This window comes from Phyllobates terribilis, unplaced genomic scaffold, assembly GCF_046119375.1.
Source record: "Phyllobates terribilis strain yellow unplaced genomic scaffold, ASM4611937v1 Scaffold_9__5_contigs__length_417890890, whole genome shotgun sequence".
NCBI classification, from domain to species: domain Eukaryota; kingdom Metazoa; phylum Chordata; class Amphibia; order Anura; family Dendrobatidae; genus Phyllobates; species Phyllobates terribilis.
In genome coordinates this window covers 373,657,921-373,673,678 of record NW_027362769.1, presented here as the reverse complement: position 1 = coordinate 373,673,678, position 15,758 = coordinate 373,657,921, and the positions used below count along the sequence as shown (strand labels likewise).

The 15,758-nt window shown below is 44.4% G+C and overlaps 1 protein-coding gene across 9 annotated transcripts in view; it reads right to left on the bottom strand.

Moving 5' to 3' along the window:
- The window catches only part of CASKIN1 (CASK interacting protein 1), a 193,567-nt gene that overhangs the window by 22,105 nt on the left and 155,704 nt on the right, over positions 1 to 15,758 (bottom strand). For 3 of the 9 annotated variants that reach the window (XM_073648361.1, XM_073648362.1, XM_073648363.1), the window contains exons 7-13: positions 11,256 to 11,364; positions 10,396 to 10,504; positions 6,195 to 6,289; positions 5,111 to 5,228; positions 3,108 to 3,299; positions 2,056 to 2,154; positions 34 to 149 (exon numbers count right to left, since the gene is read on the bottom strand). In XM_073648361.1, coding sequence (XP_073504462.1) covers positions 34 to 149; positions 2,056 to 2,154; positions 3,108 to 3,299; positions 5,111 to 5,228; positions 6,195 to 6,289; positions 10,396 to 10,504; positions 11,256 to 11,364 — 838 coding nt within the window. The remainder of the gene's footprint in view (positions 1 to 33; positions 150 to 2,055; positions 2,155 to 3,107; positions 3,300 to 5,110; positions 5,229 to 6,194; positions 6,290 to 10,395; positions 10,505 to 11,255; positions 11,365 to 15,758) is intronic. The other 6 variants (XM_073648365.1, XM_073648367.1, XM_073648364.1 and 3 more) reach the window with 5 other exon arrangements.

Genomic DNA, 15,758 nt, shown 5'->3' with positions numbered 1-15,758 from the left:
CTCTAATAGCTCCAATATTGCCACTTATTATACCTTGACCCCCTCTGCGTTAGCAGGTATAGCATGGGCGCTGCCAGCACTCTGGCCACTCCCAGAGCTCCGACCACTGGTGGCGCTTCCTGTGCTGCCCATGCTGCTGCGATCACCACCTGGCATGGGAGCAAACACATATTTGTATTAACAGAATGGGGGGGGGTTCAGAGTATAAAGCCCATCACATTGTTAGTTCTCTACTCGATGCCCACGTCCGTCGCTGAGTTGGCGGAGGGCACGACTTTCTAAACTTGTGTTTTATACTGATCCCAGCTATCGACAAGCCATGCATCTTAGTGCCCTCGGTGTATGCATATTCCGACATGGCTGGCATTTCAATTGGCAAACTCATTGGCGCGGCGATTAAATGTGGTGGGTACTGAAGCAAAAAAATAAACTGTGATCCGATGGAAAACACAGCGGGAAAAGTGAGAATGAATCATTTATGAGACACACGGGGCAGGGGATGGGGTGGGGGTTTCGGCGTTTGCTATATGTGAAAAGGACCCATGACGCTTGACAATAGCAAACCGCCCCTTTAATCCACTTCAAAGGAAGGTCGTGGCACCTCGCAGCGGACCGGCAGTGAAGTGGTTAACATAGTCACTTGAAAGGAAGGCATAACTCGGCAGAGGAGACGGAGATGTTATATCTGCTGGCTGCTTTCTTCCAAGAACAGCGCCATCATTGTGTCAAGGTCGTGTCTGGCATTGCAGCTCAGACTCAGTAACATTGATGTATGCTTGCTCTCTAGTGCCACCTACTGGCAAAAGAAAGACAGCCTTCTTTTCTATTTGTAGGAGAGTCGATTTGCAGACCTTTGTTGCACATGTCTGGCCTCTATATATTGGAAAAAATGTAAAACGGCAGCTAAATGCACAAGTCAGCACCGCCACATCTGTCTTTTACCCGTAACCCTGACATTAATGCGACTCCATGAAATCCGTGCAGCGTGAACTGTTCTATCACGTGCGATCGGCTATTTGTCACGTCACAGCTTTGGCCAAAGGAGAATTGACCCATGGTCCATTAACAAATACAAAGAGGTCGTCTCTGCAGAACAAACCGGGTGAATGCGCTTTACCCCATAGGACAAAATGCACAAAGCGGACGGAGAAAGCGTCAATGTTCCCAATCGCAAGATAAACACAAGTGATTGAGACCTTACTGTCCCCAGGGAATGGTAGAGACTGCAGTATACATGGCTGATGCCGGCAGCTAAATGGGCAGCAACTTGGGCGGTATTATAGTAGTTATATTCTTGTACATAGTAGCAGTATTATAGTAGTTATATTCTTGTACACAGGGGGCAGTATTATAGTAGTTATATTCTTGTACATAGGGGCAGTATTATAGTAGTTATATTCTTGTACATAGGGGGGAGTATTATAGTAGTTATATTCTTGTACATAGGGGGCAGTATTATAGTAGTTATATTGTTGCATAGAGGGAGCAGTGTTATAGTAGTTATATTCTTGTACATAGGGGGCAGTATTATAGTAGTTATATTCTTGTACACAGGGGGCAGTATTATAGCAGTTATATTCTTGTACATAGGGGGCAGTATTATAGTAGTTATATTCTTGTACATAGGGGCAGTATTATAGTAGTTATATTCTTGTACACAGGGGGCAGTATTATAGTAGTTATATTCTTGTACATAGGGGCAGTATTATAGTAGTTATATTCTTGTACATAGGAGCAGTATTATAGTAGTTAAATTCTTGTACATAGGGGGCAGCATTATAGTAGTTATATTCTTGGTTTTGGTTAACAAATGCTGATGTAAAATATTGACCAAATACTGAACGTGTGAACATGGCTTTATAGTAGTTATATTCTTGTGTAATTGGTGGGGGCGAAATGTCTTCACTGTACAAGATGGTAATTACCCCTTTATAACTCCCTGATTCCAACTTAAAAACATAAATTCATAGGATTAGTTATCATTAATTAAAAATAAGGTAATATCTGTGTAAAAAAAATGTAAAACAGCATTTAGAGAAAGTGTTTCTAAGATACCTGCAAACGGTTTTCTCAATACCCAAATTTCCTCTGCAGGGGCCACAGAGGTTGGGCCGGGAGACATATGAGACGGACTGGATTCTGATCCCCGAGAACCTTTATAAATGGGGGGAAAAATTATAAATGTAAGTAAAATATGTAAAAATATGATATTCATGTGCAAGTCTTCTTTTTTTTTTTTATCTTTCATGGCTTTATATTTTTTTTATGTATTTAATTGAAAAAAAACTTATTTCTTGAAAGTGCCACCAGAGGAGCTTACTGAATACTGTTAAATGATTGAGTTTTTTGTATTAGTTGTATGCATGAATGCAGCTAGCTCCCTCTAGTGGTGACTGCAGGTTGACAGTATTTTAGCATTTACATTATGGCTGAGCAGGAGACTTCATTGTACCTGTCCTTAACCAGTTGAGTTTTCATAGTCGTTGGCAAAAGCAGTATAGTTGCCCATATACATAAGACCAAAGTTAACCGAACCCTCCAATATCAGCGGGATTGTCCAACTATGCTGACTTCATCACCAATGGCAGATGATCAGGGGAAAGAATGATCAGGCATGGTGAATTTCAACATGGCCCATCCTTCTTTCGCACAGGAGATAAGAGGTGTCTGTCAGCAAACTACCCTTTGAGAACACATGCACGCTCAGCCAAATTGAGCATGCATGTGTATGGGAGAGTCGGGAAGAACAACTTTCAGTCAATAGCTAATGAAGGTATATGGGGCAAATTATGCGGGCCCCTTAAATATTCAATGGCTTGCAAAGACACCTCGCTTAGGTTCGCTACCCTAGTCTGTATCCCTGCAGACCTTTAACACGGTCATTATATCCAGCGATCACCCACACTCACTCTCCATGACATGACCAAAATTGGTTGAAAAAATAACAAAAGTAAACCTGAAATGAAAAAATGACAAAAATAAATCTAAAATAATAATAATAATTAAAAAAAAAAAAATAATACCAAAAAATAATAAAGTAAAAAAAAAAGATAAACAATAGGAATATGGGGTAGAAATATAAACACAGATATGGTGGTATGGACTACCTGGAGCATAATGCAGTTCCCCTGCAGGTTTGCCGGACTTTTGGTAACCAAATGTACTGAAAAGAATTGGATGAGAGTGTGGTGGTGGCATCAAGCAATGGAAGGAGTGGTGCAGGTCACCATTACATACTGGCGCCCTTCGGATGGTGGACTGTGGTCTGGGGTTGTCTATGGGACATGAGCCCCAAGAACCTAAAGGTAAAATGGCAACAAAATGGAAATACAAAAGCAAAAACAAAAACATGGCGATAACAAAAAAATACCCAAAATAATAAGAAATAAAACATCAACATAAACAAGAAATGAATACAAATCACCGCACGATGACGAAAAAACTAAATCGATGATCAATGGAGGGAAATAATCACATGAGGTCGCTGATGGAAACATAGGACGGGGCATGTATCATTTACCCGGAACGTGTCAAGAAATCAAATTCCGTTTCCTAAGAGCAGTGCATTGTGGGAACTCAGATAAGTTATACAATAAGCGCTAAACTGTTGACCACTATTTATCTATTTTAATTTGGTGGTCCCAATTAATCCTGCCGTGATGACATCCTGTCTTTTTTAGCACTGGACATGTCTTAAAAGGGTTTAAAAACCTTTTTTTTTTTTTACTTAAATGCATGTATTTGGGGCTAAAAATCATTTTTGCAATTGGGTTTCATTAAAAAATTTGCACCGTTTTCCTTCTGCAGCCTCTGTGTTCAGTGCAGAAAGAGATATCTGAGTATCTATCAGCGAGCTCGTTCTGATGGTCTAATGGGAGACTTAGTCTTTGATCTGTCTTTTTCTGACCTCCTCTCAGTTGATTCATGACCACAACAAAGTTCAGAGCAAAACGATGCAAATTTTTTTTCCAAACCCAATTGCAAAAATGATTTTTAACCCCAAATACATGTGTTTAAAAAAAAAATGTCCCCAATGGTGGACAGCCCCATTAATTTGCAGGATAGTTTAAAAAAAATCTAACAGTCACGTCAAGGACTGAAGTGTTGATAAAATGGTTATTTTATCATTTTGATATATATCCTTTGCCTTTGGACCATTTAAAAAAAATTTCTGGACAACGCCTTTAAGTCACATGTCTGACAAAGAGGCGGAGCTAAACTGATGTTCTACTAGAAATGGCTGGCTAATACCAGCAACCACAATGGCCGTTTTTTCATGGTCGTAATAGAGACGGTAACACACATCCGCATACATGCCAACTGTCCCAAATTTTCCGAGTACTATATTTCGGAAATTTGTGCGGAAAGTGGGCGGGGTTTACACATTGAGGCGGGATCAGGGTTGGGACTAAAATGGTCCTGAATTGTCGACGCCAATTTACTGATGAGAAAAAAAAATGGCCACTGAACGCTACAAGAAAGGCTTGTGGTTCATGATATTTTGAAACTACAACTCCCATCATACTCTGAGGTTGAAGGCTGTCAGGAAAGACTGGGAGTTGTAGTTTCATAACAGCATCTGTTAGACAAGGCCTTAAATACTTGGAGCAGTTACCCATAGCAACCAATCAGGTTGCTGTTTTCATTTTCCAGAGAGCCTTTGAAAAATGAGAGTTGCAATCTGATTGGTTGCTATGGGCCACTGCTCCATTTTTCCTTAGCTCTGGCTTTGGTACATGTCCCCCGCTACCTACAACCCTCGGGGGGCTTCAGTACCGAACACTACTTGTCTGAATAAAGACGCACATTGACTAATTAGCCATGTAATTAAATAAGCTGCCATTATTAGGCATTTTTTCCTGCCGTGGCGATATTGTGTGCGGTCACATTCATGGCCTAATGTTTAGGAATTCGGATCTAAAAATAATTAACGAATCCCAATTAACACGGAAGACTCGATGTAATTAAAACTGCTTACAGGACGCTTATTTTTGGTGTTATTATTGAGAAAATGGAGTTGCGTCCCTGTAATTAATAAATTCCGAGTCGTTTATGCGAGTAAAGCTAGGAAACGTCATAGAGGAACAGATCGTTATATTAGAAGCTTTGCCTGTTCGCTTGCTGATGGCCTCCACCAGATTGGCGGGGAAGTAGCCCACTCTATCATTGCCTGTCCTGTTGTCATGGATGCAACCTTTCCAGCGACCGTCAGAGTGCTGCTCCAAAACCTGCCAGTAGGGGGAGAGAGAGAGCCACAGTCAAAACATGGTGTAGGTCAAGGACTCTTTTAGCCTGCCCTAGCAAAACCTGGATGAAATTTTTCCCTGGGATGAGTAGGGGAAAAATTGGCAAAAAAAAGTACTAATTTTGCTGTAAAATATAAAAACTTTGCTTAAAAGGGGTGTACAGGATTAGGAGAACATAGCAGGTTGTGTGCGATATTCCCACTCAGCCCCATTCACGTTAATAGGGCTGAGCTGCAATACCACACGCAACCTGTACATAGCTGTGGCGCTCTAGGGAATTGGTCTGTTTCTACTTTGTGCAATGCTCACTGGGTAAAAAAAGTATGCAAATGAGCTCTCCTTTAAATAAAATTCTCCCCCGGTCCAGCTCTGGGTCTCCACTGCAGCTCCCGATGTCTGTTATTGTCTGCAGCGCTGACGTCACGTTGACAGCGCTGCAGCCAATCAGTTAGCTCAGTGGCTCTGAGTGCTAGTGACATCTACTCAACCAGAGCCGCTGAGTTTACAGATTGGCTGCAGCGCTAATGACATAAAGTCAGCGATGCAGACAATAACAGACATCGGGAGCAGCAATAGAGACTCAGCGCTGGACCAGAGGACAGGGAGTAAAGCTAATATTTGGGGGTTTTTATTAAAAAAAAATTGGGCTTGGGGACAACTGTTTTGCCAAGACCGGAAAAATTCTTTAAAAAGTAGGGAATGAGGTAATTCATTGAGTGTATTTTAAAAACGATCACAGGTTCAAGTCCCCTAAGAGGACTAACAAAAATATACAAAAAAAAATGTAAAAAAAAATAAAAGTTTTTAACACCTACCCTTTTTTTCAAAAAATAAGTAAAATCAAAAAAATAAAATATTTGGTATCGCTACTTGCATAACTGTCCAAAGTAATAAAATATTAGGAAATTTTTTCCATAACGTCAAAATCAAAATCTGTTTAGGACTCACCGTGATCACGTCTCCCATCTTAATATTGAGACTGGTCAGATCGTAATTATTGCAGTAATCCTTTAGTGCCCTGACCTGCAGAGCTGCAGAGGCATCTGGGAACGAAGGGGCGAGAAAAAAAAAATTAGTCACCAAATGTATATTTATCATGTAGTCATGTGTCATATAGAAGCACGAATAGCGGTAATAGAAGGTCATATCGGACAGACCCCTTTAAGAAATTACGACAGAGACAGACAAGAATTCCTTGGTTGGTTCCACAACATTACTGTTAAATGGCTATTCCCAAGAAAGAAAATTATTCTCTATACAATAATGTATTGATCGCTGGGGGTCCAACCTCTGGGACCACCACTGGAACGCAGGAACCGGGCTCAGTCTTGAATGGAACAGAGGTGCGCATGCTCGACGCCCGCTCTATTCACTATCTAAGGGACTGACATGAACAGAGCAGAGGCCGAGCATGCGCACTTCTGCTCCATTCATTATCTAGGGGACTGCCATGAACAGAACAGAGGTCGAGCTTGCGCACTTCTGCTCCATTCATTATCTAGGGGACTGCCATGAACAGAGGAGAGCCCGAGCATGCACACTTCTGCTCCATTCATTATCTAGGGGACTGCCATGAACAGAGGAGAGCCCGAGCATGCACACTTCTGCTCCATTCATTATCTAGGGGACTGCCATGAACAGAGGAGAGCCCGAGCATGCACACTTCAGCTCCATTCATTATCTAGGGGACTGCCATGAACAGAACAGAGGTCGAGCATGCGAACGTCTGCTCCACTCATTATCTAGGGGACTACCATGAACAGAGCAGAGACCGAGCATGCGCACTTCTGCTCCACTCATTATCTAGGGGACTGCCATGAACAGAGCAGAGACCGAGCATGCGCACTTCTGCTCCATTCATTATCTAGGGGACTACCATGAACAGAGCAGAGACCGAGCATGCGCACTTCTGCTCCACTCATTATCTAGGGGACTGCCATGAACAGAGCAGAGACCGAGCATGCGCACTTCTGCTCCATTCATTATCTAGGGGACAGCCATGAACAGAGGAGATGCCGAGCATGCGCACTTCTGCTCCATTCATTATCTAGCTAGGGGACTGCCATGAACAGAGGAGATGCCGAGCATGCGCACTTCAGCTCCATTCATTATCTAGGGGACTGCCATGAACAGAGCAGAGGCCGAGCATGTGCACTTCTGCTCCATTCATTATCTAGGGGACTGCCATGAACAGAGGAGAGGCCGAGCATGCGCACTTCAGCTCCATTCATTATCTAGGGGACTGCCATGAACAGAACAGAGGTCGAGCATGCACACTACTGCACCATTCATTATCTAGGGGACTGCCATGAACAGAAGAGAGGCCGAGCATGCGCACTTCTGATCCATTCATTATCTAGGGGACTGCCTTGAACAGAACAGAGGTTGAGCATGCGCACTTCTGCTCCATTCATTATCTAGGGGACTGCCATGAACGGAACAGAGGTCGAGCATGCGCACTTCTGATCCATTCATTATCTAGGGGACTGCCATGAACAGAACAGAGGTCGAGCATGCGCACTTCTGCTCCATTCATTATCTAGGGGACTGCCATGAACAGAACAGAGGTCGAGCATGCGCACTTCTGCTCCATTCATTATCTAGGGGACTGCCATGAACAGAACAGAGGTCGAGCATGCGCACTTCTGCTCCATTCATTATCTAGGGGACTGCCATGAACAGAACAGAGGTCGAGCATGCGCACTTCTGCTCCATTCATTATCTAGGGGACTGCCATGAACAGAACAGAGGTCGAGCATGCGCACTTCTGCACCATTCATTATCTAGGGGACTGCCATGAACAGAACAGAGGTCGAGCATGCGCACTTCTGCTCCATTCATTATCTAGGGGACTGCCATGAACAGAGGAGAGCCCGAGCATGCACACTTCTGCTCCATTCATTATCTAGGGGACTGCCATGAACAGAGGAGAGCCCGAGCATGCACACTTCTGCTCCATTCATTATCTAGGGGACTGCCATGAACAGAGGAGAGCCCGAGCATGCACACTTCAGCTCCATTCATTATCTAGGGGACTGCCATGAACAGAACAGAGGTCGAGCATGCGAACGTCTGCTCCACTCATTATCTAGGGGACTACCATGAACAGAGCAGAGACCGAGCATGCGCACTTCTGCTCCACTCATTATCTAGGGGACTGCCATGAACAGAGCAGAGACCGAGCATGCGCACTTCTGCTCCATTCATTATCTAGGGGACTACCATGAACAGAGCAGAGACCGAGCATGCGCACTTCTGCTCCACTCATTATCTAGGGGACTGCCATGAACAGAGCAGAGACCGAGCATGCGCACTTCTGCTCCATTCATTATCTAGGGGACAGCCATGAACAGAGGAGATGCCGAGCATGCGCACTTCTGCTCCATTCATTATCTAGCTAGGGGACTGCCATGAACAGAGGAGATGCCGAGCATGCGCACTTCAGCTCCATTCATTATCTAGGGGACTGCCATGAACAGAGCAGAGGCCGAGCATGTGCACTTCTGCTCCATTCATTATCTAGGGGACTGCCATGAACAGAGGAGAGGCCGAGCATGCGCACTTCAGCTCCATTCATTATCTAGGGGACTGCCATGAACAGAACAGAGGTCGAGCATGCACACTACTGCACCATTCATTATCTAGGGGACTGCCATGAACAGAAGAGAGGCCGAGCATGCGCACTTCTGATCCATTCATTATCTAGGGGACTGCCTTGAACAGAACAGAGGTTGAGCATGCGCACTTCTGCTCCATTCATTATCTAGGGGACTGCCATGAACGGAACAGAGGTCGAGCATGCGCACTTCTGATCCATTCATTATCTAGGGGACTGCCATGAACAGAACAGAGGTCGAGCATGCGCACTTCTGCTCCATTCATTATCTAGGGGACTGCCATGAACAGAACAGAGGTCGAGCATGCGCACTTCTGCTCCATTCATTATCTAGGGGACTGCCATGAACAGAACAGAGGTCGAGCATGCGCACTTCTGCTCCATTCATTATCTAGGGGACTGCCATGAACAGAACAGAGGTCGAGCATGCGCACTTCTGCTCCATTCATTATCTAGGGGACTGCCATGAACAGAACAGAGGTCGAGCATGCGCACTTCTGCACCATTCATTATCTAGGGGACTGCCATGAACAGAACAGAGGTCGAGCATGCGCACTTCTGCTCCATTCATTATCTAGGGGACTGCCATGAACAGAACAGAGGTCGAGCATGCGCACTTCTGCTCCATTCATTATCTAGGGGGCTGCCATGAACAGAACAGAGGTCGAGCATGCGCACTTCTGCTCCATTCATTATCTAGGGGACTGCCATGAACAGAACAGAGGTCGAGCATGCACACTTCTGCTCCATTCATTATCTAGGGGACTGCCATGAACAGAACAGAGGTCGAGCATGCGCACTTCTGCTCCATTCATTATCTAGGGGACTGCCATGAACAGAACAGAGGTCGAGCATGCGCACTTCTGCTCCATTCATTATCTAGGGGACTGCCATGAACAGAACAGAGGTCGAGCATGCGCACTTCTGCACCATTCATTATCTAGGGGACTGCCATGAACAGAACAGAGGTCGAGCATGCGCACTTCTGCTCCATTCATTATCTAGGGGACTGCCATGAACAGAACAGAGGTCGAGCATGCGCACTTCTGCTCCATTCATTATCTAGGGGGCTGCCATGAACAGAACAGAGGTCGAGCATGCGCACTTCTGCTCCATTCATTATCTAGGGGACTGCCATGAACAGAACAGAGGTCGAGCATGCACACTTCTGCTCCATTCATTATCTAGGGGACTGCCATGAACAGAACAGAGGTCGAGCATGCGCACTTCTGATCCATTCATTATCTAGGGGACTGCCATGAACAGAACAGAGGTCGAGCATGCGCACTTCTGCTCCATTCTAGACTGAGAACTTCAGAGCCTGGTTCTCTGGTTCCAGAACCCATTTTTGAGAATACTGGGGTCCCGACCCGAGGGATTAGTAAATTTTGGATAGAAAAAAAACTATCTTGGGAATAACCCTTTAAGGGTTCACCTCGCTAGAGGAACTGAATTTGGGGAAAACAGTGCATTGGAGTTTTGGACCTCAGGTTATTGAAGGGTGGGATAGTGAACCCTTGAGGAGTTCCTTACCTCGTAACATCTGTTTAATCTCTTTGCTGGCCTGAGTGCCTGTAAACTGATTGACAATATCCAGCGCTGACTGATTATAGGTGTTCCGCACATGAGCATTGATCCCGCTCTGCAAATAAGAGTAAACGTTAGATCACACACTTCCGGGCAGTCGATGTCAACCGCATGGTAGGAGTGCAACAAAAAGTGGAATTAATTTTAAAAAAAAAAATTTAAACAGCGCCACCCTTGCTACAGGCTACATCTGGTATTGCAGTAGTGCAATATTAAACAGAAGTGGGGTGTATTTATTTATTTATTTTTTAATCAAAGACTGTATTCTTGTTTTATATATAAACATATGGAAGAAAAAAAGAGTTTGTACAGTGAAGTCTGGAAGTAATAAGATATGGGGAGGTTAGAGTTAAACAAGAAAGAAGTAATCCGCAGGGACCCTGTGCCCTATAGCTGCCTAGTTTTATCTCATTTGGTCCCTCCGGGTTTATCTTTGATGTGCTCAGCTTCAGTCGGGCCCCTGAGGACTCCTGGACTCTAGGGACCGGCAGATGAAAAAAAAATTAAATGTGTCTACAGAACCTAACCCTCTGGGGCGTTTACAGAAGAGGAGATTTTTTTCCATTGACACATTCGGCAGAAGTCCATAGGATTGCAATAGGAACGGACTGCAAGATTATAGCCCAGGGAGCAATGAATTTCCCCCCAAAATATCAGATGTGTGCACTGGGTCTGATTGTCCAGAATAATCTGCCAGATTTGCTTGACGCTCATCCTACAAATTCCAGATTATCGGAACTTTTAAAATGCAGCATGACAGTGGTAGATCGTCCTAATAATGTGCACCCGTCTTCCCAGATACCTACGTCCAAAAGGAGTCGCACCACTTCCGTTTTCCCGCACAGCGCCGCCTCGTGGAGCGCCGTTCCGGATTTGGTTTGCCGATTGATATCAATTCCTGCTTGAAGGAGAAGCCTAAAAATACATAAAATAGTTTTCACAAGAAATGCACAAATGGCCGACTTTGACTCTCCCTTGCGTATTAGAAGCCTGACCCTTTCGATCCATAAATAACTACAAGTCCCAGCAGGATAAATCACTGAATAAAATGGTGATTTCATATTGTCTAGAGTCTAGACTCTAGAGGATGATAACAGAGAGCAGTCAACTACCATCATCAAGCAGTTTGCAATCACACTTTGAGCTATGGCCGAGCGTTGAATCCCCGAGTGGCTGAAGCTGACAGTCCGAAAAGCAGAATAAAACTGGAAGGTGCTGTCTCTCCCCCGTCCCCCGGAGTCATGTCTCACCGAGACAGATTGACCTTCCTTACACTGACAGGAGTATAAAAGTCTCGCACCTTACAGCACTGACATAAATAAATTATGGAAGAGTCAAATAACAAAAATCATATAAAATTGTAGTTATAAAATACATAGAAACAAGAAGGAATATCCATTAACACCATAATAAGCCATAGAGCCGTCTTCTTCTCCAAAGAAGTTAAAGGGTGATGTCTCATGAAAGACAACCCCTTTAACACGAGTCTCTTTTTTTTGCTAGTGTCTTAACAGTGGAGTAGTATTACATGGGGTCATTATAATGAATAGACAGTTAATAAATAAGTTTTCCATATCAGCTCACTGCTCAGGCTCACAGCTACTGAGGAGTAGTGACCCCAAAATCCAATAGGGTGGTTTTGGACTGCCACCTACGCAGTGGATTTGCTGTGAATAGTGGACCTACTAGCTCTATTATGAGTAGAGGTGACCTAGAATATTGCATGTGTAAAGCCACAAACTAAGATCCCCTGGACACAGTGACCAAACCATCCAGCTAAGCACCATAACCATCTGTTATGAGACACATTGTGCTAAAAGATTGTTCCTGTTGCAGCTGGTAACAGCCAAGCTCTGTCTCAAATTGGATAAGTAACCACCAAGTTCTGTGCCTTAAATCTGAGGTATAACCACTAAGTTCTGTGCCTTAAATCTGATGTATAACCACTAAGTTCTGTGCCTTAAATCTGATGCATAACCACTAAGTTCTGTGCCTTAAATCTGATGTATAACCACCAAGTTCTCTGCCTAAAATCTGATGTATAACCAACAAGTTCTGTTTGTTAAATCTAATATGTAACCACTAAATTCTGAGCCTTAACTCTGATGTATAACCACCAAGTTCTGTGCCTTAAATCTGATGTATAACCACCAGGTTCTATGCCTTAAATCTGATGTATAACCACCAGGTTCTATGCCTCAACTCTGATGTGCAACCACCAAGTTCTGTGCCTCAACTGTGATATGTAACCTCCAAGCTCTATACCGCAACTGGGATGTGTAACTGCCAAGCTCTTTGCCTCAAATCTGAAGTGTAACCATCAAGCTAAGTGCCTCAAATCTAAAATGTAACCATATAAGTTTATGCTTAAAACCTGATGTGTAACTGTCAACCTCTGTGCTTCAACTTTAAAGTATAAGCACCTAGTTTTGCACCTCGACTCTGATGTGCAACTGTCAAGCTGTGCGCTTCAACTCTGAAGTGTAACTATGACGCTTTTTGCCTCAATTCTGCAAGCTACATTCCTCAATTCTAAAGTATAACCACCAAACTCAGTGGCTAAACTCTGAGGTGTATATGCCAAGTTTCATGCTTCAACTCAACTGTGCCTCAACTTTAATCTGTAACCACTAAGCTCTGTGCCTGAACTCTGAAGTGTAACGGTCAAGTTGAGCGTCTCAGCTGCCAAGTTCTGATTCTTTATTCTGTTTTGTAACTCCCTTGTTGCCTTTCCTTCTCCCCTGAATGTCAGATCTCTCTAGCCGTGCCGTGATACACCCCCCACTGCTGCATAGACTGGAAAGCAGCATGCCATGGCGGCCATATTGCTTGTCCCCAGCTTTTAAGGAAGCAGATAAAATTACATTACGGGAGTATGGCTCGTCAGTGAACCTATGCATTCAATATAATCTAGGCTACACTAAAGTCCCCTCCTTGTGCAGTTTTAGAGCCAATGCGTAGGCACAAGAGTATTCCTTGATGTACAACTCCCAGCATCCTCTGTGAGCTATTACTGCAGTGCATTGTACGCGCGCAGCAGTAATATCCTTCCCTCCAAATGTCTTTTCGTCTTCCTATGCTACAAACAGATCTCTAAAGCTTCTGTCCAGTGTATATTCGACCGACAGGTTTCCTGAATGTGGCAGTTTCTTGGCCGTTTCCTCAGCGGGAAGAGCGCGGTGCAGGTTATAACAGCCGTTAATATATCACAGATCATGGTTATTGGCTGTTTACCCCAGTAATATCAGATGTAGAGTTATTCCCAGCGCTCGTGTCTGCTAACGGACCGAGACAACGGAAAATAAGAAACTCATTTTGGGGTTTTATTACCAAATATTTCTATAACTGAAGCAAGAAACAACACGGCGTGTCTGACCGTCACTAATGTCTACAATGCTGAGATATAATACCAAAGTATCAGTGTCGTTACCCTGTACCCCAAGTATCAGTGTCATTAACCTGTACCCCAAGTGTCAGTGTCATTAACCTGTATCCCAAGTGTCAGTGTCATTACCCTGTACCCCAAGTATCAGTGGCATTAACCTGTACCCCAAGTGTCAGTGTCATTAACCTGTACCCCAAGTGTTAGTGTCATTACCCTGTACCCCAAGTATCAGTGTCATTAACCTGTACCCCAAGTGTCAGTGTCATTAACCTGTACCCCAAGTGTCAGTGTCATTACCCTGTACCCCAAGTATCAGTGTCATTATCCTGCACCCCAAGTGTCAGTGTCATTATCCTGCACCCCAAGTATCAGTGTCATTAACCTGTACCCCGAGTGTCAGTGTCATTATCCTGCACTCCAAGTATCAGTGTCATTATCCTGTACCCCAAGTGTCAGTGTCATTATCCTGTACCCCAAGTATCAGTGTCATTATCCTGCACCCCAAGTGTCAGTGTCATTATCCTGTACCCTGAGTGTCATTATCCTGTACTCCGAGTGTCAGTGTCATTATTCTGTACCCTGAGTGTCAGTGTCATTACCCTATACCCCAAGTATCAGTGTCACTATCCTGTACCCCAAGTGTCAGTGTCATTACCTTGTACCCCAAGTATCAGTGTCATTAACCTGTATCCCAAGTGTCAGTGTCATTATCCTGTACCCCTAGTGTCAGTGTCATTATCCTGCACCCCAAGTGTCAGTGTCATCATCCTGTACCCCAAGTGTCAGTGTCATTACCTTGTACCCCAAGTATCAGTGTCATTAACCTGTACCCCAAGTGTCAGTGTCATTATCCTGCACCCCAAGTGTCAGTGTCATCCTGTACCCCGAGTGTCAGTGTCATTATCCTGCACCCCAAGTGTCAGTGTCATTATCCTGTACCCTGAGTGTCATTATCCTGTACCCCGAGTATCAGTGTCATTATCCTGTACACTGAGTGGCAGTGTCATTACCCTGTACCCCAAGTATCAGTGTCATTAACCTGTACCCCAAGTGTCAGTGTCATTATCCTGCACCCCAAGTGTCAGTGTCATTATCCTGTACCCCAAGTATCAGTGTCATTATCCTGTACCCCTAGTGTCAGTGTCATTACCCTGTACCTCGAGTGTCAGTGTCATTATCCTGTACCCCGAGTGTCAGTGTCATTATCCTGTACCCTGAGTGTCATTGTCATTATCCTGCACCCCAAGTGTCAGTGTCATTATCCTGTACCCTGAGTGTCAGTGTAATTATCCTGCACCCCAAGTGTCAGTGTCATTATCCTGTACCCCGAGTGTCAGTGTCATTATCCTGTACCCCAAGTGTCAGTGCCATTATCCTGTACCCCGGGTGTCAGCGTCTTGTCCCCCGAGTGTCAGTGTCATTACCCTGTACCCCGAGTGTCACTGTCATTACCCTGTACCCCGAGTGTCACTGTCATTACCCTGTACCCCGAGTGTCAGTGTCATTATCGTGCACTCCGAGTGTCAGTGTCATTATCCTGTACCCCAAGTGTCAGTGTATTTATCCTGTACCCAAAGTGTCAGTGTCATTACCCTATACCCCAAGTATCAGTGTCATTAACCTGTACCCCAAGTGTCAGTGTCATTAACCTGTACCCCAAGTGTCAGTGTCATTACCTTGTACCCCAAGTATCAGTGTCATTAACCTGTACCCCAAGTGTCAGTGTCGTTAACCTGTACCCCAAGTGTCAGTGTCATTATCCTGTACCCTGAGTGTCATTATCCTTTTCCCCCGAGTGTCAGTGTCATTATCCTGTACCCTGAGTGTCAGTGTCATTACCCTATACCCCAAGTATCAGTGTCATTAACCTGTACCCCAAGTGTCAGTGTCATTACCTTGTACCCCAAGTATCAGTGTCATTAAC